General features: G+C 32.4%; 2 protein-coding genes across 2 annotated transcripts; both read left to right on the top strand.

Annotated features, from left to right (window-relative positions):
* Positions 1-12,771: 12,771 nt before the first annotated feature.
* On the top strand, positions 12,772-14,500 carry LOC123193671 (pectinesterase PPME1-like). The gene is made up of 4 exons (XM_044606733.1): positions 12,772-13,319; positions 13,420-13,626; positions 13,719-13,963; positions 14,085-14,500. Exons 1-4 carry the CDS (start codon positions 12,810-12,812, stop codon positions 14,242-14,244), a joined length of 1,122 nt encoding a protein of 373 aa, XP_044462668.1. The 5' UTR covers positions 12,772-12,809; the 3' UTR covers positions 14,245-14,500.
* A 2,672-nt stretch (positions 14,501-17,172) lies between these two features.
* Positions 17,173-18,901, top strand: LOC123193666 (pectinesterase PPME1-like). The gene is made up of 4 exons (XM_044606730.1): positions 17,173-17,720; positions 17,821-18,027; positions 18,120-18,364; positions 18,486-18,901. Exons 1-4 carry the CDS (start codon positions 17,211-17,213, stop codon positions 18,643-18,645), a joined length of 1,122 nt encoding a protein of 373 aa, XP_044462665.1. The 5' UTR covers positions 17,173-17,210; the 3' UTR covers positions 18,646-18,901.
* The last annotated feature ends 6,176 nt before the right edge of the window (positions 18,902-25,077 follow it).

Below are 25,077 nucleotides of genomic sequence, written 5' to 3'. Positions count from 1 at the left end.
TTAAAATTTTGTCTATAAGATTATGGGAATTTTTTTTTTTTGAATTTGTGAATATTACAGTATTATTATACTGAATTACTATCTAATTACAATACATACTATTCATTTAAAAAGTTATTGTCTAAGGCTATAAAGTAATGGTTTTAAAGTGTGTTTTTATTTTCGAAGTAATTAGTTTGTGATGTTCAGGTTTCCCTCTTGTATAGTGCATCATATTCATGATTATTGTTATTTTTTATTTTGTTGAGGAAACTTCTTTTTAAAGTTGATTTTTAGGTGAATATGTACAATATGGCATCAAGAAGATTTGAATCATTTGGACCAGGTCGTGCTTCATCTCAAATGTCTACCACTAGCATTGTGGCACTTTTATCTCATACATTTATTAAAGGAAATTTGGTGCAAATTGAAGCTTCTATACCTAGGCTAGAGGTTGCGATGGAAGATAATTTAGATGTTGATATGATAGTTATAGAAGATTTTTACGCTTCAGCTTCAAATGAGAAAGATGAAGCACTTGTACATTTTTTAGAAACAAAAGAAGCACCACCTCCTGTTATCCAATCTAACAAGAGGAAAAAAAAATTCAGCTATTTGCGAGTGTTTTCTAGAGAAGATGTTTATTAATGTTGGGTGTGTGAAATATGTAGTATGTAAGTATTTCAAGAAAATGTTGAAATCACTGAAGACTAGGGCTATTACCTATTTAACATGACATACTTCTCAATATTTTGAGGGGAAGAAAACATTGGGGAAGGATGTTGTTGTAGAAGGACAAACATTATTGGGTTTCAACCTTCAAACTCTGAGTTGATTAACTGTCTTTCTACCTCGCTTGTGTTTAAGAAAAACATGAAATATTAACATAACAAGGTAAGTTTAAGTAAAGTAAATAACTTTATAACTATAATGCAATTGTTATGTAAATAATTGTACTAATTAATTCAATGATTGTGGTGTCGGTGTTGTCAGTTCAAAAGGCCTTGATTGACCTGATTCGAATAAATGAAATTTCATTCAATATAGATGAGTGTGTGATGTTAACTAATTTATGTCGCGTTCTTCAAAATTTTTACAAAAATTTGGAAGAAAACAAGCAAAAGTTTATTGTTATAAGGTTTATCAATCAAAATATCTTAGGTTAAAGAAACTTTTTAAGGAGATAACAAGACTCAACATTTTACTAATCTCTGGAATTCGAATACTTAAAATATTGAGTATATTGTTATTATAACACCCCACCCAAAAAGTCTTATCTCATCAAGTAAAGTGCTAATAAATCAATATCACACATGTTCAAGAATGTGAATATATATAAATGTTAATGTTTTATTTTACTGAGTTTGAATATTAATCAGAGTTTCGGATCGATTTCAGTCAAGAATCATATAATAAACCATACACAAGTCAACACACCAATATTTACTTGGTTCGGGTTCAAAAGATTAGAACCCTACATCCAAGTAAATATTGGTGTGTTGACTTGTGTATGGTTTATTATATGATTCTTGTGCAAATTCTTGACTAAAAATCGATCCGAAACTTTGATTAATATTCAAACTCAGAAAAATAAAACATTAACAAGTGGTATCAGAGCATTTTTGAGTTGAATATTGTTATTCTTGTTTGAGAAAAATTGTTTGGAGTGTTTCTTGGTTCAAGATTTGTTTATCTTGTTGTTCTTTACATTCTGATATTGTTGTTTTGAAAGAGCTGAAATTATTTTTGCTTGCTATTTGTTCACTGTTTGCCGATTGTGACTATACTGTTCATTATTTAGATATTTTGTCACTGTGGCTTAAAGAAATAAAATAAATAAATAGCTTGCTTTGATCTCTTTCTGTTATTGTGGTTTGTAAAGAACTAGATTAGTAAATACTTGATTAACAATGAGTCAAACAAAAATTGATGTTGAAAGATTTGATGGGAAGGGTGATTTTAATATGTGGAGAAAGAAAATGCATGCTGTTCTTGTTCATCAAAAATGTGCTAAGGCATTGGGTGGTGAATCTGCTCTCCCTGAAAATATGGACCCTGATATGAAATCTGAAATTTTAGAAACTGCATATAGTTTTCTTATCTTGCATTTATCTGATAATGTCTTAAGACAGGTTGATAATGAAAATACTGCTGCAAAGATTTGGTTGAAATTAGAGTCACTATATATGACAAAGTCTCTAACTAATAAAATCTACCTGAAGGAACAATTGTTTGGTTTTAGAATGGATTCCAATAAATCTCTTGATGATAATCTGGATGAATTTAATAAAATTGTCATTAGTTTGGCTAATATAGAAGAGAAGATATCTGATGAAAACCAAGCAATAATCATCTTGAACTCTTTACCTGATTCTTTTAAAGATGTTAAAGCTGCAATAAAATATGGCAGGGAGTCTTTGTCTTTAGATGATGTATTGGGTGCCTTAAAATCAAAAGATTTAGAAATTAAATTTGAAAGGAAGGCAATCAATGAAGGGCTTCAGGTTAGAGGTAGGACTGAAAAGAGAAATAATCTAAAAAATAGGAAAACCTCTAGATCCAAATCTAAAAGTAAGAAAACTTGTTGGCAGTGTCATAAAAGGGTCATTTTAAGAAGAATTGCCCAAAGAAAAAGAAATTGTATAATAATAATAACAATTATGAAAACCATGACACAGTAAATTTCCTAGAAGGGTATGAGAGTGCTAAGGTTCTTACATTAACAGAGAGAATGCTTAGTGAGGAATGGGTTATGGATTCAGGCTGCACTTTTCACATGACACCTAGGAAAGATTGGCTAACTGACATTAAATACTTGAATGGAGGTAAAATATTTATGGGAAATGATGAGTCATGTGATGTTATTGCTATTGGTAGTGTCAAATTTAAAATGCATGATGGTTCTATTAAAATTCTTGAAAATGTGATGTTGGTGCCTAATCTAAGAAGGAATTTAATCTCTTTAGGTACTTTAGATTCAAATGGATATGCTTTTAAATCTGAAAATGGTGTTCTTAAGGTAATGAAAGGGTCCTTAGTGGTTATGAAAGGGAAATTGAATCAGGGGCTGTATATTTTGGAAGGTTCTATTGTGTCAGATTCTATGAATTTAAATCCTAAATCTGATGAAACTGTTTTGTGGCATAAAAGACTTGGACATATAAGTGTTGCTGGATTGCATGAACTTTGTAAACAGAAATTGATTAATCTTGATAAGATTGGTAATTTGGATTTCTGTGAAAATTGTGTTTTGGGTAAATCACATAAACTTAAATTTGCCTCTGCTACTCAAAGAACTAAGGATGTTTTAGAGTATATACACTCTGATTTGTGGGGATCTCCACAGATCCCCAATTCTTTGGCTAATTCTCATTACTTTATAACCTTTTTTTATGATTACTCTAGAAGGGTATGGGTGTATTTTTTAAAACATAAGGATCAAGCCTTTGATTGTTTTAAAGAATGGAAAACACTTGTTGAGAATCAAACTAACAAAAAAATAAAGGTTTTAAGAACAGATAATGGATTGGAATTTTGTAATAAACCTTTTTCAGATTTTTGTAAGAAAGTAGGAATACTTAGGCATAGAACATATACTGAAACACCTCAACAAAATGGGTTAGCTGAAAGAATGAATAGAACCATTATGAATAAAGTTAGGTGTATAATGGCAGATTCAAGTTTAAGCAAAAGATTTTGGGCAGAGGCAGTTGCCACTGCATGTCATTTGATTAATAGATCACCTTCATCTGCATTGAATTTTAAAACACCTATGGAACTTTGGAATAAAAAACCACCATCATTAAGTCATTTGAAACCCTTTGGATGTTTTGCATATGTTCATGTAAATCAGGGAAAATTAAATCCTAGGGCTTTAAAAGCTGTTTTTTTGGGTTATCCTACAGGTACAAAAGGCTATAAATTGTGGTTGATTGATGATAAAAAATGTGTGATAAGTAGAGATGTAGTCTTTAATGAATCAAAATTTTATAAAGACTTGTTTGTTAGTACTCAGTCAGGATAGGTTGAAATTGAGGTGGAGACACCACAGTTTAGCTTACATAGGCAGTCTCAAGAGTCTAGTGGTGGACCTGAATTGGGTTTGGATGAAATTCGTGCTTCAAAGTACGAAATCTCAGACTTGAATCAGCAACCACCACTATCGAGTCAAGAAGAAAGTTCTCAATCTGAAAGTAGTCCTAATTTGTCCAATTATCAACTTGCTAGAGATAGGGTTAGAAGGGAAATTAAACTACCTTCTAGGGATGCACATGCAGATCTCATTTCATATGCATTACAGATAGGTGATGTAATAAAAATGGATGAACCTATTAATTTCAAGCAAGTGTGTAAAAGTAAATGCAGGGATGATTGGATGAAAGCTATGGAGACTGAGATGGCTTCTCTACAGAAAAATCACACATGGTCACTTGTAGATAAACCCAAAGGTAAAAAGGTAATTGGATATAAGTGAGTTTTCAAAAGAAAACCTGGTATACCTGGTGTTGAACAAGCAAGATTTAAAGCAAGAGTTGTTGCTAAAGACTTCTCACAAAGAGAAGGCATTGATTATAATGAGGTATTCTCTCCTGTGGTAAAGCATACATCTATTAGACTAATGTCATCTACTGTTGTTTTGTTTGATTTAGAATTAGAACAAATGGATGTTACTACTGCCTTTTTGCATGGAAAATTAGAATAACAAATATACATGGAACAACCTGAAGGGTTTGTGAAACCTGCTAATGAAAATAAGGTTTGTTTACTTCATAAATCTTTGTATGGTCTTAAACAGTCACCTAGACAATGGTACAAAAGATTTGATGATTTTGTTCTTTCAATTGGATTTTCTAGAAGCAGTTATGATCACTGTGTTTATTTTAAGAAAATTGAAAATGACAGTTTTGTATATTTGCTGATTTATGGGGATGACATGCTTATAGCTTCTAAGGATATGAATGCTTTACTTGATTTGAAATGTATGTTGAATTCTGAATTTGAAATGAAGGACTTGGGTCCTGCAAAGAGAATACTTGGTATGGATATAAGTAGGAATAGATTGAAAAGATGTTTGACTTTATCTCAATCTACTTATATTAGAAAAGTACTTGAACTATATCATATGATCAATGCAAAGTATGTGAATGTTCCTATGGGTGCTCAGTTTAAATTAAAATCTGCTAGTTTTTTGTCTTCTGATGAATCTGATTTCATGAAGAATATATCATATTCTAATGTGGTAGGAAGTCTAATGTATGCAATGATAGGTACTAGACCTGATATAGCATATGCAATTAGTCTTGTTAGCAGATTTATGAGTAATCCAGGTAAAGAACATTAGAATACAACAAAATGGTTATTAAGGTATTTGAAGGGTACATCTGATTATGGCTTATGTTATACTGCTGATGCTACTAACCTATTTTCTGTGAAAGGATTTTGTGATTCAGATTTTGCAGCTGATCTTGATAAAAAGAGATCCTCACTGGTTATGTTTTCACCTTTGGTGGAAATGTTGTAAGCTGGAAGTGTAATTTGCAACACATTGTGGCACTTTCAACAACTGAGGCTGAATATATAGCATTAACTGAAGCAGTTAAAGAAGCACTGTGGCTGAAGGGAATTATTTCTGAATTGGGGCTGAATATTGATGTTCCAGAAGTCTTCAGTGATTCACAGAGTGCTATTCACTTGTCCAGAAATTCTGCATTTCATGAGAGGACTAAACACATTGATGTAAGGTTGCATTTCATCAGAGATGTGTTGGCTGCTGGTAAAGTTAATGTGAAGAAAATATCAACAGATGTCAATCCAGTTGACATCTTAACAAAGCCTGTGCCATTGAGTAAGTTTAAGGATGCCTTGAATTTGCTCAAAATTTGTACAATGTAAATGTGTTGTGGTCTGCAGAGGAGTCTTAGATATATTAGTTTTTGTCAAGGTGGAGTTTTGTTAAGTCTGTGACATAAACTAATGGCAGTCTTGTAAATAATGAGCAAAGTTTGAGCAAAGTTTGGGCTATAGTTATTATCCAGGGATAGTTTTGTCTTTGCTAGGTTTAATGCTTTAACTAATGGTTTATAACCATTAGTTGGTTCTAGAGAAAATTAAAGTGAAGAGAAAAAGGCTTTACGTGGCTATTTCTTTGAATAGGAAAAAGGCAGCCTTTGTGAAATATTTTTTTTCTCTTTTGGATTATTTCATTCTTCTCTGCTAGGTTTACAAGAACTGCATCAGTCCACCATTTTTGCTTAGATCTAGTTGTCTAAACACTTGAGTCAGTGTACAAGGTCGCTGTGGTGCTCGGGTTTAGGAAGGATTCGAGTCGGAAGGTTGGATTCGTTTCCGTTTGTGTCTGTAATGCTAGATCGGCTTCTGAATCTGTAAGTTGTACTATTTTTCTTACAAATTAGTGGATTTGCTAGAGGATTCCTCTGCCTTGGATGTAGGGTTCTAATCTTTTGAACCCGAACAAAGTAAATATTGGTATGTTGACTTGTGTATGGTTTATTATATGATTCTTGTGCAAATTCTTGACTGAAAATCGATCCGAAACTCTAATTAATATTCAAACTCAGTAAAATAAAACATTAACAATAAATTATTCCAATCCCAGATGCACAATATTCAATCTTTGAATGACATTATGTCTTTATTAATAATAATAAAAACAATAACCAATATAAATCCCCAAGTATTAATATCAAAGTTCTATATAATCAAAATAGCATCCAAGGTGCATACTAATATAAATCATAATCACATTATCTCATAATCTAGGGGTCCATCAAATGCACGCCACCATAAGTCACATGTCAATTCATCATTGACCAACCCCCTCATTGTCGGCATCTCTATGCCCCTCACTTGCAAAATCAAAAGGAGGGGAGTGAGTGAAAAACACGTAGTAAATAAAAATGATCTATCATACAATTCATCAATCAAATTTATTTATTTCCTTTTTTAACTTAGGCTATCTTTATTCCAATCTCATACTACTTAGATATCAACTGAATAAAGGGAATTTTTGTATCCACTATAGTGACCAATCTCTAAGGTTCATTAGTCTTGATTGTCTTATCTTTTTGTCAATCAATAGACTTATAGTCTTGACATATTAATCTATGGACCTCTCTATATTCTAGTAAGTCCTAAATCAATCGATAGATATGTGGTCTTGGCAATTTTGTTAACTACTTGGGTTTCAAAATCAGAATTTTCGGACCACAATTCTGGTTTATTGGAACTTTGAAATGACCTACTAATTTGAAAACTATGCATTCGCTCAACCTCATATCCCAACTTATGTTGTGTAGATAATTACACAACTCCCTAATGAAAATATAAATGGAATTTACATAAAATAGAGACATAAAAGAAGCTAAATGTAATCCACTAATATAATCACAATCCAAAATTGCCCTAGCCTTTGCTTACAAACACACTAAAGACTGATTCCGTCGTGACCTAAACCATAACGTTATTCAATCATTCTATATAAAATCTTTAACAAGAATAAAAATTTCAACGTAAATTTTGAATTAATGAAACCATGGGTTAAAATAGACGGACAAAAAAAACTAAAAATGGCATATCTAAGGCAGCGAATTGCATGAAAGTGCTAAAATATCACAAATTGAAGAAATCAAAGTAGAGAAGGGAACCTTTGAAGAAGAGAGGGTGACGGAATCTATCTGAGTTTGGTGACTGAAAGGCGAGAGAGTTTACAAGATGAGAGTGTAATGGGTTTCTCTGCCAATGGCCTTGAACGAATATATGCTTTTTCGGTTTCAAATAGCTGTATTTTTTCAGTATTTTAATTTATATTTTCTAACGAGCAATATTATGTGTACTTATTTTTAATACACAAATATGCATACATTTTCTAAAGAATCTGTTGTTTTTGTTCCTTTTTGCGTTTTTTCTTTACATCCAAGTCTTTGCTTTTTAACGGCCACGATTTTAAATAGGAAGGAGAAATTTATATAAAGGAAGTTAAAAGTGCAATACTAAGTAATACTAAGTGTATATATTTTTGAGTATATAAAATGAGTATATAGATAATTTATCATCATATAATTCATCTAATTAAATGATAATATATCATCTGTGTATCTATTTTATATATTTAAAAAAGAAGCTGAATTTTTTACTTAGATTCGACTCAAATTTGAATCAAATGAATTTCAACTATGCTAAATTGAATCATATCCAGCCCTAGACTAGTATCACTAGCGGAATGAATAATATCGTCAAAAAAATTAGTTGCAAAAATGAATTCCAACTAATGTTTTTAGTTGCTAAAATAACAATTTTGAAATGATGAAAAAAATTAGTTGGAGAAAATTAATTTAATTATACATTTCACGGCTCATGTTATAGTTGCTAAAGAAATTTATTTACAACTAAAATTTTAGTTGTTAAAATAACAATTTAGAAATGAAATTATTTTGTAACTAAATATTTAGTTGCAAACAAAATTATTTGCAATTAAAGAATTAGTGACAGAACATTAAGTTTATCTCTATTTTGCAACCAAACTTTTAATTGTTTTGCAACTAAAAACTTAGTTGTAAATTATTAATTTTAGTAGTCTATTGTTTCTTTCTACTAGAAAAGTGAGGTTGAAAGAATAGAATTAATTTTTTGCAACTAAATTCATTTTAGTTGCTATTGGTAAGTTTTTGCAACCATTTTTAATTAGTAGTAAAAAAGTTAGTTGTTATTTGTATGTTTTTCTATATTTATTTTTTATTAGATTGAACTAAAATTGTAGAATCTTGAAATAAAATTTTTTTTGAAAATGACTTGATCAGTGAGAGTGATCAATCTCAAAACTTAGTTCATGAGAAGGATTATTGAGATACCCAACCTTCCACTTCAAGTAATAGATAGATTGTTATTCATAGTACCTCTTAACTTCAAATAAATGTTGAACAACTAATTATTAAAGCTCCACAAATTGTTGATAATAGTCTAGTAGACTTAGTTGTTCAACAATCTTTAGATATTATTGAACAACATATTGTACAATCTACTTTACAAAATGATATTGATACAACATTAAGAAAATCAGTTAGAATAAAAAAATCAATAATTTTTAGTGATAATATTATGTATTTACAAGAAGTTAACCATAATTTAAGAGTCGAAGATGATCTTGTAATATTTGCACAATCAATGGATTACAATAAATTTGCTTTTGTTGTACAATGCCATGAAATATAAGATGGAGTCTATGAAAAGTAATAGAGTCTAAGATCTTTCAGAGTTTCCTAATGAAGCAAAAGTCATTGAGTGTTAATGAGTTTTTAAAACAAAGAAATACTCATTAGATAACATTTAGAGATATAAAACAAAATTCATTGCTAAAGGTTTCATTAAAAAAGAAGGAATTGATTACATATAAACTTTTTCTCTTGTATTCAAGAAAGATTTTTTTCGTATTATTATGACATTAGTCATCCATTTTGACTTAGAATTGCATCAAATGAATATGAAAACTATGTTCCTTAATAAGAATATAAAGGAAGAGGTATACATGAAACAATCAGAAGGATTCTCCTCTAGTGATGATGTAATACCCCTCTTCGAATACATATTTCTACTCGGAATATGTACCTAAAGAAATGTATTGACTTAAAATTCTTTCACAACATATATATCAAAAGCAAGCATAATAAATAATAAACTTTCACAATCCTCAAAAGTGCATTTATTAATAAATTCATAACACATGATCCAAATATTAAATACCTAAGTGTTTGCAGTTCAAATCATAACAAACATTGTGCATAAATAAACTTGAAAGAACTAAAAATACATAAATGTAGTCATATATGAAATGATAATTATGCCCTTACCTCATGCGTTGCCTTAAGCTGACTTGCTAGCCCTTTTACTGTTGCTTTACTACTCAATAATCCTACTTATAAAACCATAAAAGGAACATGTGAATGAAACACACTCAGTAAACATGTGATCTGTTGACACTTAAAATATATAATATGAATAATCATAATCTCTTATGTGCCTTTATTTACTTTTCTAATGGTATTTTAGATTTTTTTTCAGAATTTTGAATGCCTATTTGAATTATCTCAATGCCCAATGCCCAAATCTCTAATAGCGATGTTATCCTAGATGACTAATGTTAAACGATGTATCTTAGCATCCTAAACACTTAGTGAAAGCATGAGACATCTCATATGTGACAATAAAGTACACCTAGTACATTTGCTAAGTGGGCTTCATGCTATGGATACTATATCATGAGAGGAGTGAGACCTCAGACCTCTCCTAATATTAGATAAACATCTTACATACTAAAAGGCCCAACGTTAGTGCACATTCATTAAAAGGTATTGAGGTCACACAAATTAGCCTGGATGCTTTCACAACTACACTATACATAGTTGGGTAGCCCAAAATAGAATGATATATTGTTTTCAGTTTTTTACTCAAAATCACTCCAATTAAGATCAGTGTTGTCGTTCACATAGTCAAACACCTACAAATCACCTTTCATGCCATCTTCCACATAGTCTAGCACCCTTATCAGATTTTCTCATCATGTTGCCTTCATTAGGGCCTTATGACTTATTTCCTTCATAATCATCCTTTATAAGGGTAAAATGGTCTTTTCATAGTAGTATACGTGTTTAGCAACTCTATGCTAACATTAGTAGTTTCATGCACCTTTATCCTAAATTTTCCCAAATGTACACAGGGATGTACTCTTCACACATGTGGGTGAATTGCATTACCTACACGACAAGCATCTAATATACATGGGTATGTAACCTGGCGTAGGATCCACGATCGTGTGTCTCATACCATAAAGGCGTGTACTTGAAACCTAATTAACATGCCAATGTATTTCTTCTACACAGGGATGTTCATCCCCAAAAGTACGTGACCATGAATATAATGCACTATATAACGGGGAAAACTAAATATCACAAGCTAATTACATGGAAAATAAAAACATTTTAAAACTGTCACTTTATAGCCTTAGATAATAACCTTTTAAATGAATAGTATTTACTGCAATTAGATAGTAATTCGGTATAATGATACTGTAATATTCACAAATTAAAAAAAAATGAATTTTAACTTGATCAATTATCATCTTCTCAAGCCCTCTCAAAGTTGTCATTACACTAAACTTTCCATCTCTAACATTCTTGCTTAGAGACTTGTAACATGAAGTTGATGTTTCTCATTAATCAAATGCTATCACGACCTAAATTACACATATTCATTGAAACCACATCGAAGTTCAAGTTTCAACACATATTCATGAAACCAAACAAAAAGACTAAAAACCCAATAATAAAGCAGCTAATTTGATACATTTTTTTCCCTAGAACAACCTAATATTCACTGTGAAAAATAGGCAAATGCAAGAAACAATTAGTAAACCACCAAATAAAGCAACCAAACAACTGATTTTTGACAAACTAATATATAATTATGACCAAATAGAGAATTCACATCCATTCCATTCTAAATACCACCCCAGTCGTCGAGGCACTTAATCTCAATGTTTCAACAAACAAATGACTAACATCAATCGCTTACAACATTCTTACAATAGAAAAAAAATTAGTCTGAAAATTTTAAATTTCTATATCATTCTCATGGGGAATTTGTCTCCTGTCATTGTCGGTCAGTAATTGCTCAGTTTCCCATCGTTGTCATTGATCACTGATTGCTTTGGGTTGGGAGTAATGCTTTGCTCTAGGTACTTAGGTGATTTTTGAACTTTAGCCTTTAGGGCTTCTTTTTCGTATTTGCTTGGTGAAAGTGGAGATCTCTTCTCTTCGTGAAATGGCAACATTTCACTTTTTTAATAATTTATTTATAGAAAACGATGTCATTCGTTTCATCACAAAGGTTAGGCTCAAGCTCAACATATCCACGTGTATGTATAGGCGATATCCACATAATTTTTATTTATCAAAAACATGATGGCATGACACGATGCTATCTAACTATACATACAAGGAAGCTCCACATATAAAAATGTAGATACAAGGTTGCTAGAATGGAGAATATGTTTCTAGTAATTATGTTCTTAGTGACAAGTAAATATGAATTTTTTCCATTCCCATCTTCGTCCCCTCCCTCCTTTTTATTAAGAAATATTCTCCCTATTAAGGTTGGGAAGGGTTAGAGGCCATACATTCGGTCTGAAATTGTCATCTCTAGACGACATCCATATAATTTTTATTTATCAAAAACACGATGGTGTGATACAATGCTATCTAAAGATACATTCAAGGAAGCTCCATCTATGAAAATGTAGATACAATATCAGAGAGGACAAAGATTATGCCTTTACTTTTGGGCTCCAATTCGATTTTGAATTGGTGTAAAATTGACCTCCTAAAAGGAATTAAAAAAAATTGAAAAATTAAGCATAGGTGCGCAATATTCTAGTTTGCTAGTAATTATGTTCTCAGTGATAGGTAAATATCAATATATCTTTCATATTTGAAGTTTCATATTTAATATTGTATCTTTTACATTCGATTTGTTGCACATTTTACGTCTTAATTTACCACTGAATACGTCAACTTATTTTTCCATCTAATATCTAATGATAGTCAAAATCTAGAAATAGAATTTCTACGTATGGTGGAATGCACAATTTGTTTCTAACCATTGCTATTATTGGTCATGTCAAATTTAACCTCCCGCAAGGGGCCACTAATTTTAGTGCAAACAAATATAAATACCTTAACTATCATTCACTCTTCATATCATAAACAAAAACAGAAACAAAAACAAAAAAGTAATAATAATAGATAAATAAAGAGTCAGGAATGGTTGATAAGAAGAAACAATTCTCCATTCTAGCAACCCTGTTAGTAATTTCTTCTAACTTCATCCCATTTGTGGTTTGCCATGGGATCATACCTGCCGATGTATCTAAACTTAACCAATGGATTACTGAAAACGTGAAAGAATTCGCAGCACAGAATGCTGCGAATGGCCAAAATGGCAGCGGTTTGGACGCAGTTTTGGCCACCGCGGAGGCTTCTCCTCAAGTGATAACTGTCAACCAACGGGGCCCTGGAGATTTCAAGACGATTACTGATGCAGTGAAAAGCATTCCACCAGAGAACACAAAGAGAGTGATAATTAAGATTGGCCCCGGTGAGTATAAAGAAAAGATCACCATTGATCCCTCCAGGAAGTTTGTAACATTTTTTGGAGATCCAAGCATCCCAAAGATTATGTATGATGCATCAGCAGCCCAATATGGCACGGTGAATAGCTCTACAGTGGCTGTAGAGGGTGACTACTTCATGGCTGTTAACATTGAATTCGTCGTAAGTTTTTTAAGTTTTAAATACACGATTTTCAGTCTTAATTCATCTTTCCCGTGTGATAATTCAATATTCATATTTGTTACTTTTAATATTGTTTCAGAATTCGTGTCCACCGCCGGATGCAAAAAGATTCGATCAACAGGCAGTGGCCTTGCGAGTAACAGGAGACAAGGCAGCGTTCCATAATTGTAGGTTTATTGGTTTTCAAGACACCTTATGTGATTTTATTGGCAGACATTTGTTCAAAGACTGTTACATTGAAGGCACCGTTGATTTCATCTTCGGAGATGGCCAATCCATATACTTGGTACTTGAAAGAGTCTGAATTGTGGCTATAGAAGAATGCTGTGTTGACAAGCAGTAAAACTAACAATTACATTTTTCTTTTTTTAATTGTAGAACTCGACTATAAAATCTGTGGCAACAGGTTTATCAGTAATAACAGCACATGCGAGACAAGAAGTGAGTGGGGCAAGTGGATTTGCATTCGTCCATTGCAAAATAATCGGCAGTGGTGACACATACCTTGGACGGGCATGGAAGTTTAGCCCTAGGGTGATATTTGCTTACACATTCATGGGTGAACACATCAACGATATAGGATGGCTTAATGGCATGACTGGAGAACCTACTAAGAACGACAAGTACTATCCTAATTAATCATCTTAATTATTACTTTAAATATGATTTTAATTAGTATATAGGAACCCTCCTTCTCCGACTAATTAATGGTGTATTTTGTTGAAATTAATTGCAATTACGCAGACAAGTGTTTTACGGAGAGTACCAGTGCAGTGGACCAGGTGCTGAAACTACTGGCCGAGCCAAATTTGCCAAGATACTAACAGATGAAGAAGTTCAGCCCTTTTTGAGTCTGAATTACCTCAACGGAACTAGCTGGGTTCTCCATCCTCCCAAGGTGTAAACCTACACTCATAAATACATCCAACAATAATGCTCCATTGAAAGAAAGTTCAACTATATTTGTAAATTTGTAAATTTTCATTTTAAATTAACTCTTCTCCGGAAAATACTAAAAAAAATATTTTCCAATGTTGTTTCCTTATGAGAAGAGATTGTATCGATAACACATGAGGATCGTTGATCAAAGCTGTTGATCCTCATGTGAGTTTTGTACTACACATTAATCTATTTATAATATTATTTGATTTTTTGATCAATAATCAGTGACTGTTGCAACATTCAACCTCTTCCTTCATATATCAAGGTTTTCCACAAACTCGATATTAGGTATCTTATGCCACTTTAATCCATTTATACAGCCTACAATCTTATCATTCAAACCTACAAATGTCAAAATACTCCATTCAAAAACTTTCCTAAGAATTGTACCTAGTTTCTACACCTTTTGAAGTGTCTTTTATGCTCATTATCCTTGTAAAATACTTCATTAGGTCAAGTTGATTTTTTATGAGTGTGGTAAGAGGTGTTCTTGGTTCTAGGCATTTTGAGTGTTTGGAGAAGTTTTGGAGAGAAAAGACAACGTTTAAAAATGAGTGAAACGACTTAAATAAAAAAATCACTCCAATTAAGATGAATGTTGTCGTTCACATAGTCAAACACCTCCAAATCACCTTTTGTGCCATCTTCCACATAGTCTAGCACCTTTATCAGATTTTCTCATCATGTTGCCTTCATTAGGGCCTTATGACTTATTTCCTTCATAATCATCCTTTATAAGGGTAAAATGGTCTTTTCATAGTAGTACACGTGCTTAGCAACTCTATGCTAACATTACTAGTTTCATGCACCTTTATCCTAAATTTTCCCAAATGTACACAGGGATGTACTCTTCACACAGTGGGTGAATTGCGTTACCTACACAACATTCATCTAATATACATGGGTATGTAACCTGGCGTAGGATCCACGATCGTGTATCTCATACCACAAAGGCGTGTACTTGAAACCTAATTAACATGCCAATATATTTCTTCTACACAGGGATGTTCATCCCCGAAAGTACGTGACCATGAATATAATGCACTATATAACGGGAAAAACTAAACATCACAAGCTAATTACATGGAAAATAAAAACATTTTAAAACTGTCACTTTATAGCCTTAGATAATAACCTTTTAAATGAATAGTATTTACTGCAATTAGATAGTAATTCAGTATAATGATACTGTAATATCCACAAATTTAAAAAAAAAATGAATTTTAACTTGATCAATTATCATCTTCTCAAGCCCTCTCAAAGTTGTCATTACACTAAACTTTCCATCTCTAACATTCTTGCTTAGAGACTTGTAACATGAAGTTGATGTTTTTCATTAATCAAATGCTACCACGACCTAAATTACATATATTCATTGAAACCACATCGAAGTTCAAGTTTCAACACATATTCATGAAACCAAACAAAAAGACTAAAAACCCAATAATAAAGCAGCTAATTTGATACATTTTTTTCCCTAGAACAACCTAATATTCAATGTGAAAAATAGGCAAATGCAAGAAACAATTAGTAAACCACCAAATAAAGCAACCAAACAACTGATTTTTGACAAACTAATATATAATTATGACCAAATAGAGAATTCACATCCATTCCGTTCTAAATACCACCCCAGTCGTCGAGGCACCTAATCTCAATGTTTCAACAAACAAATGACTAACATCAATCGCTTACAACATTCCTACAATAGAAAAAAAATCAGTCTGAAAATTACAAATTTCTATATCATTCTTAGGGGGAATTTGTCTCCTGTCATTGTCGGTCAGTAATTGCTCAGTTTCTCATCGTTGTCATTGATCACTGATTGCTTTGGGTTGGGAGTAATGTTTTGCTCTAGGTACTTAGGTGATTTTTGAACTTTAGCCTTTAGGGCTTCTTTTTCGTATTTGCTTGGTGAAAGTGGAGATCTCTTCTCTTCGTGAAATGACAACATTTCACTTTTTTAATTTTTTATTTATAGAAAACGATGTCATTCATTTCATCACAAAGGTTAGGCTCAAGCTCAACATATCCACGTGCCTGTATAAGTGATATCCACATAATTTTTATTTATCAAAAACATGATGGTGTGACACGATGCTATCTAACTATACATACAAGGAAGCTCCACATATAAAAATGTACATACAAGGTTGATAGAATGGAGAATATGTTTCTAGTAATTATGTTCTTAGTGACAAGTAAATGTGAATTTTTTTCATTCCCATCTTCGTCTCCTTCCTCCTTTTTATCAAGAAATATTCTCCCTATTAAGGTCGGGAAGGGTCAGAGGCCATACATTTGGTTTGAAATTGTCATCTTTAGACAACATCCATATAATTTTTATTTATCAAAAACACGATGGTGTGATACGATGCTATCTAAGGATACATTCAAGGAAGCTCCATCTATAAAAATGTAGATACAATATCAGAGAGGGCAAAGATTACGCCTTTACTTTTGGGCTCCAATTCGATTTTGAATTGGTGTAAAATTGACCTCCTAAAAGGAATTAAAAAAAATTGAAAAATTAAGCATAGGTGCGCAATATTCTAGTTTGCTAATAATTATGTTCTTAGTGATAGGTAAATATCAATATATCTTTCATATTTAATATTGTATCTTTTACATTCAATTTGTTGCACATTTTACGTCTTAATTTACCACTGAATACGTCAACTTATTTTTCCATCTAATATCTAATGATAGTCAAAATCTAGAAATAGAATTTCTACGTATGGTGGAATGCACAATTTGTTTCTAACCATTGCTATTATTGGTCATGTCAAATTTAACCTCCCGCAAGGGGCCACTAATTTTAGTGCAAACAAATATAAATACCTTAACTATCATTCACTCTTCATATCATAAACAAAAACAGAAACAAAAACAAAAAAGTAATAATAATAGATAAATAAAGAGTCAGGAATGGTTGATAAGAAGAAACAATTCTCCATTCTAGCAACCCTGTTAGTAATTTCTTCTAACTTCATTCCATTTGTGGTTTGCCATGGGATCATACCTGCCGATGTATCTAAACTTAACCAATGGATCACTGAAAACGTGAAAGAATTCGCAGCACAGAATGCTGCGAATGGCCAAAATGGCACCGGTTTGGACGCAGTTTTGGCCACCGCGGAGGCTTCTCCTCAAGTGATAACTGTCAACCAACAGGGCCCTGGAGATTTCAAGACGATTACTGATGCAGTGAAAAGCATTCCACCAGAGAACACAAAGAGAGTGATAATTAAGATTGGCCCTGGTGAGTATAAAGAAAAGATCACCATCGATCCCTCCAGGAAGTTTGTAACATTTTTTGGGGATCCAAGCATCCCAAAGATTATGTATGATGCATCAGCAGCCCAATATGGCACGGTGAATAGCTCTACAGTGGCTGTAGAGGGTGACTACTTCATGGCTGTTAACATTGAATTCGTCGTAAGTTTTTTAAGTTTTAAATACACGATTTTCAGTCTTAATTCATCTTTCCCGTGTGATAATTCAATATTCATATTTGTTACTTTTAATATTGTTTCAGAATTCGTGTCCACCGCCGGATGCAAAAAGATTCGATCAACAGGCAGTGGCCTTGCGAGTAACAGGAGACAAGGCAGCGTTCCATAATTGTAGGTTTATTGGTTTTCAAGACACCTTATGTGATTTTATTGGCAGACATTTGTTCAAAGACTGTTACATTGAAGGCACCGTTGATTTCATCTTCGGAGATGGCCAATCCATATACTTGGTACTTGAAAGACTCTGAATTATGGCTATAGAAGAATGCTGTGTTGACAAGCAGTAAAACTAACAATTACATTTTTCTTTTTTTAATTGTAGAACTCGACTATAAAATCTGTGGCAACAGGTTTATCAGTAATAACAGCACATGCGAGACAAGAAGTGAGTGGGGCAAGTGGATTTGCATTCGTCCATTGCAAAATAATCGGCAGTGGTGACACATACCTTGGACGGGCATGGAAGTTTAGCCCTAGGGTGATATTTGCTTACACATTCATGGGTGAACACATCAACGATATAGGATGGCTTAATGGCATGACTGGAGAACCTACTAAGAACGACAAGTACTATCCTAATTAATCATCTTAATTATTACTTTAAATATGATTTTAATTAGTATATAGGAACCCTCCTTCTCCGACTAATTAATGGTGTATTTTGTTGAAATTAATTGCAATTACGCAGACAAGTGTTTTACGGAGAGTACCAGTGCAGTGGACCAGGTGCTGAAACTACTGGCCGAGCCAAATTTGCCAAGATACTAACAGATGAAGAAGTTCAGCCCTTTTTGAGTCTGAATTACCTCAACGGAACTAGCTGGGTTCTCCATCCTCCCAAGGTGTAAACCTACACTCATAAATACATCCAACAATAATGCTCCATTGAAAGAAAGTTCAACCATATTTGTAAATTTGTAAATTTTCATTTTAAATTAACTCTTCTCCGGAAAATACTAAAAAAAATATTTTCCAATGTTGTTTCCTTATAAGAAGAGATTGTATCGATAACACATGAGGATCGTTGATCAAAGCTGTTGATCCTCATGCGAGTTTTGTACTACACATTAATCTATTTATAATATTATTTGATTTTTTGATCAATAATCGGTGACTGTTGCAACATTCAACCTCTTCCTTAATATATCAAGGCTTTCTGCAAACTCGATATTAGGTATCTTATGCCACTTTAATCCATTTATACAGCCTACAATCTTATCATTCAAACCTACAATAGTCAAAATACTCCAGTCAAAAACTTTCCTAAGAATTATACCTCGTTGCTCCACCTTTTGAAGTGTCTTTTATGTTAATTATCCTTGAAAAAATACTTCATTAGGTCAAGTTGACTTTTTATGAGTGTGGTAAGAGGTTTTCTTGGTTCTCGGCATTTTAAGTGTTTGGAGAAGTTTCGGAGAGAAAAGACAGTGTTTAGAAATGAGTAAAACGGCCTAAATAAGGAAAAATGCTACTTCTATTTTATATAATGCCAATGGAACAGGTGCTCCTTGAACAATGAATGAACTTTCCTAAAACCTTAATTCTTCAACGATTATTACTAATAGTGGAATGATCATTGCATCTATAACTAAAACATAAAAAGTCAACCGATTTTGGAATGGTTGTTATAGGTCTTGGAATGGGTTTTCCGAGTAGAAAAAACAGAAAATTTTTGCAAAACAGTTTAAAAACTTTGCACATATGATCAAAACACTTTAAGATAAAAGTCTTAGATATTTCAATCCTTTTGAGGAATTTTATTCAGCATGAAAATTTATTGAAACCGACTACAAATATAAGTTTGAACCAATTCATTTTTCATCAATAATCAAGGACATATTTACCATATTGTCAATTCAACATGCAACACATAAAATGCACATTCAAGCACATTACCATTGAGTACACACATGTTATATTTGTATGTATTAGTTTGTACATGTGGTTTAGAGAGTGATGAGTTTTGAATTGGAACTACTAAAGATTAGTTTATGTGGTTGCTTGTGGTTGCATAAAAGGTATGTTGTATTGGTTTAGTAAATGAATTGTGATTGTTTGGACAGTATGAAACGATTTATCGGAGCTTAATCAAAATTGTAATGTTTGGTAATGACATTAAATCATGAGCTTGTTGAATTGATTGAGTTATGAAATTAGGATGTGCCATGGATATGCCTTAAGTTATGTTGTATGTGTTGGATGAGAAGAGTTGTATCACTTATGTGTGCTTTCTAAATTGTTAGTATGAAGGAATGTCTTAACAGTGATTTTTGGTTAAATGATTGTAGTGTCATGATTATGCGTTATGTTGGTCAGGAATCACAAAGTTTAGGTGAAAGAGAATTCTAGAAAAAAACATTACACATTCGTGTATGTCTACATATACGACTATGTATAATTAGGTGAAAATTAGTTCATGTGTTAGATTTGAATTGCTAGCATGTTAATTTAGGAATTGATACATATCCATGTGGTATAAGACACACGACTTTGTATGCCACCCTAGGTTGCATGCCCGTGTATGATAGATGTAAAGTCGTGTATCTAAGATATATGCACCTTTGTGTATGAAGGATATGCCCCCTTTTATAATTGGGCAATTTGGAAAGACATATGTACGAAATTAACATTGCTTGCATATAGTTATGAAAATGACTACTTTACCCCTGTAAAGGATAAATATGTGGAAAATGAATGATGAAGCCCTATCAAAGGCTATAAAGGACATATTGGCCCTAATGAAGGCAATGAGAGACAGAAATTTTGCAAGTGTGTCTGACTATGTGTATGATAGCACGAGGAAAATTTTAGGGTGTTCAACTATGTGTATGACAATATTAAAAAAAGTTTGGGGTGTCTGATTATGTAAACAATGACACAAACCCAAATTGCAACAATTCCAAGTCGAAAACAAGAAAAATGTGCTTTTCTTATTCTTACCACCAAGTTTTGTGTTGTGTGGACTCATCACCAAGCTATGTGCAATATGGTCCTGCCATTGAGCTATATGCATAGTTTGTTGTCTGGATATAGATGTTTGTGGTAAAAAAATATTTCATTTCATTTATTGATAATTATTCACGATATATATATTTTTACATGTTTTATAACAAAAACGAAACATCAGATACCTTTAAGGTTATCAAAGTTAAAGTAGAGAATAATATGGAAAACAAATTAAGATCATTAGATTAGATAGAAGTAGAGAATATTATGGTAGATACATTCAAGATGGACAAACACTTAGTATATTTGCAAAGTTTCTTGAAGAAAATAAGATTGTTGCCTAATACATTATGTCTGGGTCTTTGGACCAAAATAGTGTAGCATAAAAAAGAAATCAAACTTTACTGACCATAGTCTGAAGTATGCTTAGCAACTTCAAACTTCTTAAATCATTGTGAATAGATACGCTTAAAATGATAGTGTATATATTAAATTGAGTTTCAACTAAGGTTGTTTCTAAAACACTATTTAAGTTATTTAATTGTTAGAAATCGAGTTTACGTAACGCCCCTCAAGTTCAAATGGATGTTGAACAACTAATTAATGAAGTTCCACAAGTTGCTGATGATAGGCTAGTAGATCAAGTTGTTCAACAATTTTCAAATACTATTGAATAACCAATTGTACAATTTACTCTACAAGAGAATGTTGATACAACATTAAGATGATCAACTGGAATAAGAAAATCAATTATTTCTAATGATTACATTGTGTATTTACAAGAAACTAACCATAATTTAGGAGTCGAAAACGATCTAATGATGTTTTCATAAGTAATAGATTGTGGTAAATCTGTTTTATAGTATAGTACCATGAAGGATGAGATCAAATCTATGAAGAGTAATGAAGTCTAAGATCTTGTCAAGTTACCTAATGAGCAAAAGTCATTAGGTGTAATTGGGTCTTTAAAATAAAGAAAGACTAATGGCCCAAAATTTTTTTATCTTAATAATCACAATATATAGTTGGTATATAGTATCATCCTACACATAAACCTATTTGCTTTATCAATAAAACTCTTCTGTGAGTTGTATACAATGAGCAACCACTCCCTAAAATCTAGGATGCCTACAAACCAGTGCAGTGCATTATTGAAGTTAATGTGGATGAAAATCTACAAATATTGAAAATTTACAATGAAAAAAATGTTAATTATTTATATGATGATAACCAACACACATATACAGTACATAACTCAAAGGCAAACTCAATGTCTACCAATTTGGTAAAAAGCTTAGGCCACTTGTACTAACCTGGCCAGTTGACACTCTGCTTAGTGTGCCTTATTGGGATGTGTGCAACAAAGAAAGTATAGGTCCTTGTCTAATTCTATTGTACATTGTCAATATGTTCATGTTAGCACTAATATGATATGCCAATAATAAATCTACGTGTCGATGATCGACATAAAAACAATATTAGTTTTATTTACATAAATATATAATAGTAAATAAAGTAACTGGATAAATTCTACTTACCTCGTTAAATAGTTATTCCCACAACTCCACTACCGTGCGCCAAAAGTCTGATTTTGACCTTCAACCGATGTTGTACACCTCTTTCTCCATTGATTCTTTAGCTTGCTAGTACCATTTTTAGAAGGTTTCTTCACGCTTGATGGATGATTGGGAACATGGCAACTTGGTCATTACACCCTATGTTTTAGCAATTTTGTGTATGGGGTACAAATGAGTGAGCTCTTCTTGATGACTTGACCATGAGCGGTCCGTAGAAGTTGTCAAAATACCAAAATATATAAAGGAAAATAATTAATCAATTTTAAATTTATCAGTAAAATGGATAATGATACCTTCTACACAGAATGAGGAGGTTTAATTAAGGAATTCTTTAGTAAGATCAAGTCGACCAAATCTGCCTATACGGTCAACTAAGGAAGGGACATATTGGTAAAAAAATAACCTTTCAATGTTTTCATTAGTAAACAGAAAATAATTATGGACATTTTTTATATATACCTCGCGAGCTCTCCTTGTGACAGATATTAACCACCTCGTTTCCTTATGAGGCAATGTCAATCACCTTTTTACTATCACTCAATGGGAGGTCTACTATGAAGAACCAGTGACCATCCTAAAAAGACAACCAAAAAAAAAAAAAAAAGAATCACTTTATTAGATTGAATTGTATTCCACATACTTATGAGCAACATTGTACCTACCTCTCCTATTGGGGATAGAGTACATAGGAAACTCTCATGTGATGATCTTTTAAGCCCGTTACCCTATATAAAAATTAATAATAAAGAGTCTATTTTCACAAACACTATATATGAGATGACGTAATAAATTATTACTAACCTCAACTAGGGTAAAAAATATCATGACAGGGCCCACCAATCATTGTTGGCATGAGAATATTGTAATAAGATATATGAGTCATTCTAATGTGTAGAGAAAATTGAATTAATGTGTCAAGAAATTTTCTATAGCTTTTTCACCTGTACGACAATATATGTGCATAGATGAGTAAATGTGTCTTACAGACGAGTCATCTTATCCTCTAGATAGTCCAAGATAAGATTATTCTATTAAGCCAATACAACATTAAAGTAACACATCCTCTACACTGACATAGGGATTAACCAAAATGGGCTTGGTGGTAGAGGATAGAATAGGGGACGGAGGTGAGATGCGCTCGATGGCAGAGGGTACAACCGGGCATTAACAACAGTGAGCTCGATGGTAAGGGCCTGAACATGAGCCTCGACAAGAGTGGGGTCAATGCCCAGAGAAGTAACATTAGAAAAAACATATGTTATTTCTCCTGAAAAGGAGGATATCGATGAAAAATAATGTGTATCAAACATTCCCATGTAACAAACAATGTTGGCATACCATTGTGTGACCTTCTCATTCACAGATATGTGGAGTGAGAAATTAACATCATCATACTCATTATATTATATTAATTAACATTTTTTGCAAGGTAATTAATAAATAATTAATCAATCAATTAATCAGTTAAAAATTACTTACCGTATCTTTATTGAATATAGTTGTGATATCACTCTATCCCAACATGTCTCTTGTTTGCCACCTTAACATGCATGGAAACGCATGAGGTGTCATCAAATTCATCTAATCCTATAATGTATTAAGCGTCTTATATATCCAAAACTACAATATTAATATCAATGTGTTAATTCCATCAATTACCATCATAGTGAATTTTTTTTTTCAATCACAAAATTTTTTTATAACAATACACTTACTGGGAAAGCAAGCAAGTAACCCATGATACCGTACTTTTTAACCTTCTTTTGATCACTAGTGTTAGAGTCCAAGCATAACCTCTCAATGCAATGGGACATGGATCAATATGTCATCTCCCATACTCGTACACCCCACTAGTAGGAATTGAATCTGTCCAATGATTAACCAATTGGAAAACTTTTTAGTCTATTATTTTTTACTATCATTACCCAATAACACTAGATGAAGACAATACAATAGGGTCAACTTGATTGCATCAGTGTCATTATCCCCCTATGCCCTCACCTCAAATATTGAATCCAAATTAGCATATTTCATTGATTAACGACCCCCCAAAAATAGGTGTTCTAAATCATATGTTGACACCCTAGGGAAGATACTTATCAATGCCAATCAATCGTTAGTGTCATTTTCTTTTTTGTGATCATTTCTATAAAAATAAAAAATTTGTAATTAAGACAATTTTCATAATAATTGTTTTATTTAGAAATACGGACAAAAAATTTGAAATTTATACATAAAAAAACTTTATTATAGAAAATTTTCTATTCTTCCCTATCAAAATTGAAAATATGAAATGTACACATCTAATAACAACTGTATTATTAAAAAAATTTCAACTGTATTGATAAATTCTTTTTTTTTTCTAAACCTTAATATATCTAAAATCTATCAATTTTCATAATTATTCGAATAAACGAACTTAAAATTCAAAAACTGTACGTGAAAAAATCGTAAAATAGAAAAAAATATCAATTTGCCCTTAGAAAACCCCTAGAATGGAACTCTGCACGAAGTTTTAAAAAGTGACTTTTTGCCTCCTTCTCATGAGCTCAGAGATGTCGCTATTTGAAAATTGACTCTTTACCCCTATCTCATGATCCCACAAGATGTCACTATTTGAAAACTGGCAAAAACCTCCCCGTCCCCAACTAATTAACCTCACGATCTGGCGAGTTAAGTTGATGACCTACGAGGTTGGATTTCCCGACCCAAAATGCATATTTCGACTTCGATTTCAACAACAATCAAATCTAAATC

Source organism: Mangifera indica, chromosome 12, assembly GCF_011075055.1.
Source record: "Mangifera indica cultivar Alphonso chromosome 12, CATAS_Mindica_2.1, whole genome shotgun sequence".
In the NCBI taxonomy this organism is placed as follows: domain Eukaryota; kingdom Viridiplantae; phylum Streptophyta; class Magnoliopsida; order Sapindales; family Anacardiaceae; genus Mangifera; species Mangifera indica.
Note: the sequence above shows the minus strand (reverse complement) of the source record. Positions and strands in the feature narration are given on the sequence as shown.

Coding starts and splice junctions, on each gene's coding strand:
- LOC123193671 (XM_044606733.1), top strand. CDS start 12,810: ATGGTTGATAAGAAGAAACAATTCTCCATTCTAGCAACCCTGTTAGTA. Junction 13,627..13,718: donor ATGGCCAATCCATATACTTG/GTACTTGAAAGA, acceptor TTTTAATTGTAG/AACTCGACTATAAAATCTGT. Junction 13,964..14,084: donor GAACCTACTAAGAACGACAA/GTACTATCCTAA, acceptor GCAATTACGCAG/ACAAGTGTTTTACGGAGAGT.
- LOC123193666 (XM_044606730.1), top strand. CDS start 17,211: ATGGTTGATAAGAAGAAACAATTCTCCATTCTAGCAACCCTGTTAGTA. Junction 17,721..17,820: donor CTGTTAACATTGAATTCGTC/GTAAGTTTTTTA, acceptor ATATTGTTTCAG/AATTCGTGTCCACCGCCGGA. Junction 18,028..18,119: donor ATGGCCAATCCATATACTTG/GTACTTGAAAGA, acceptor TTTTAATTGTAG/AACTCGACTATAAAATCTGT.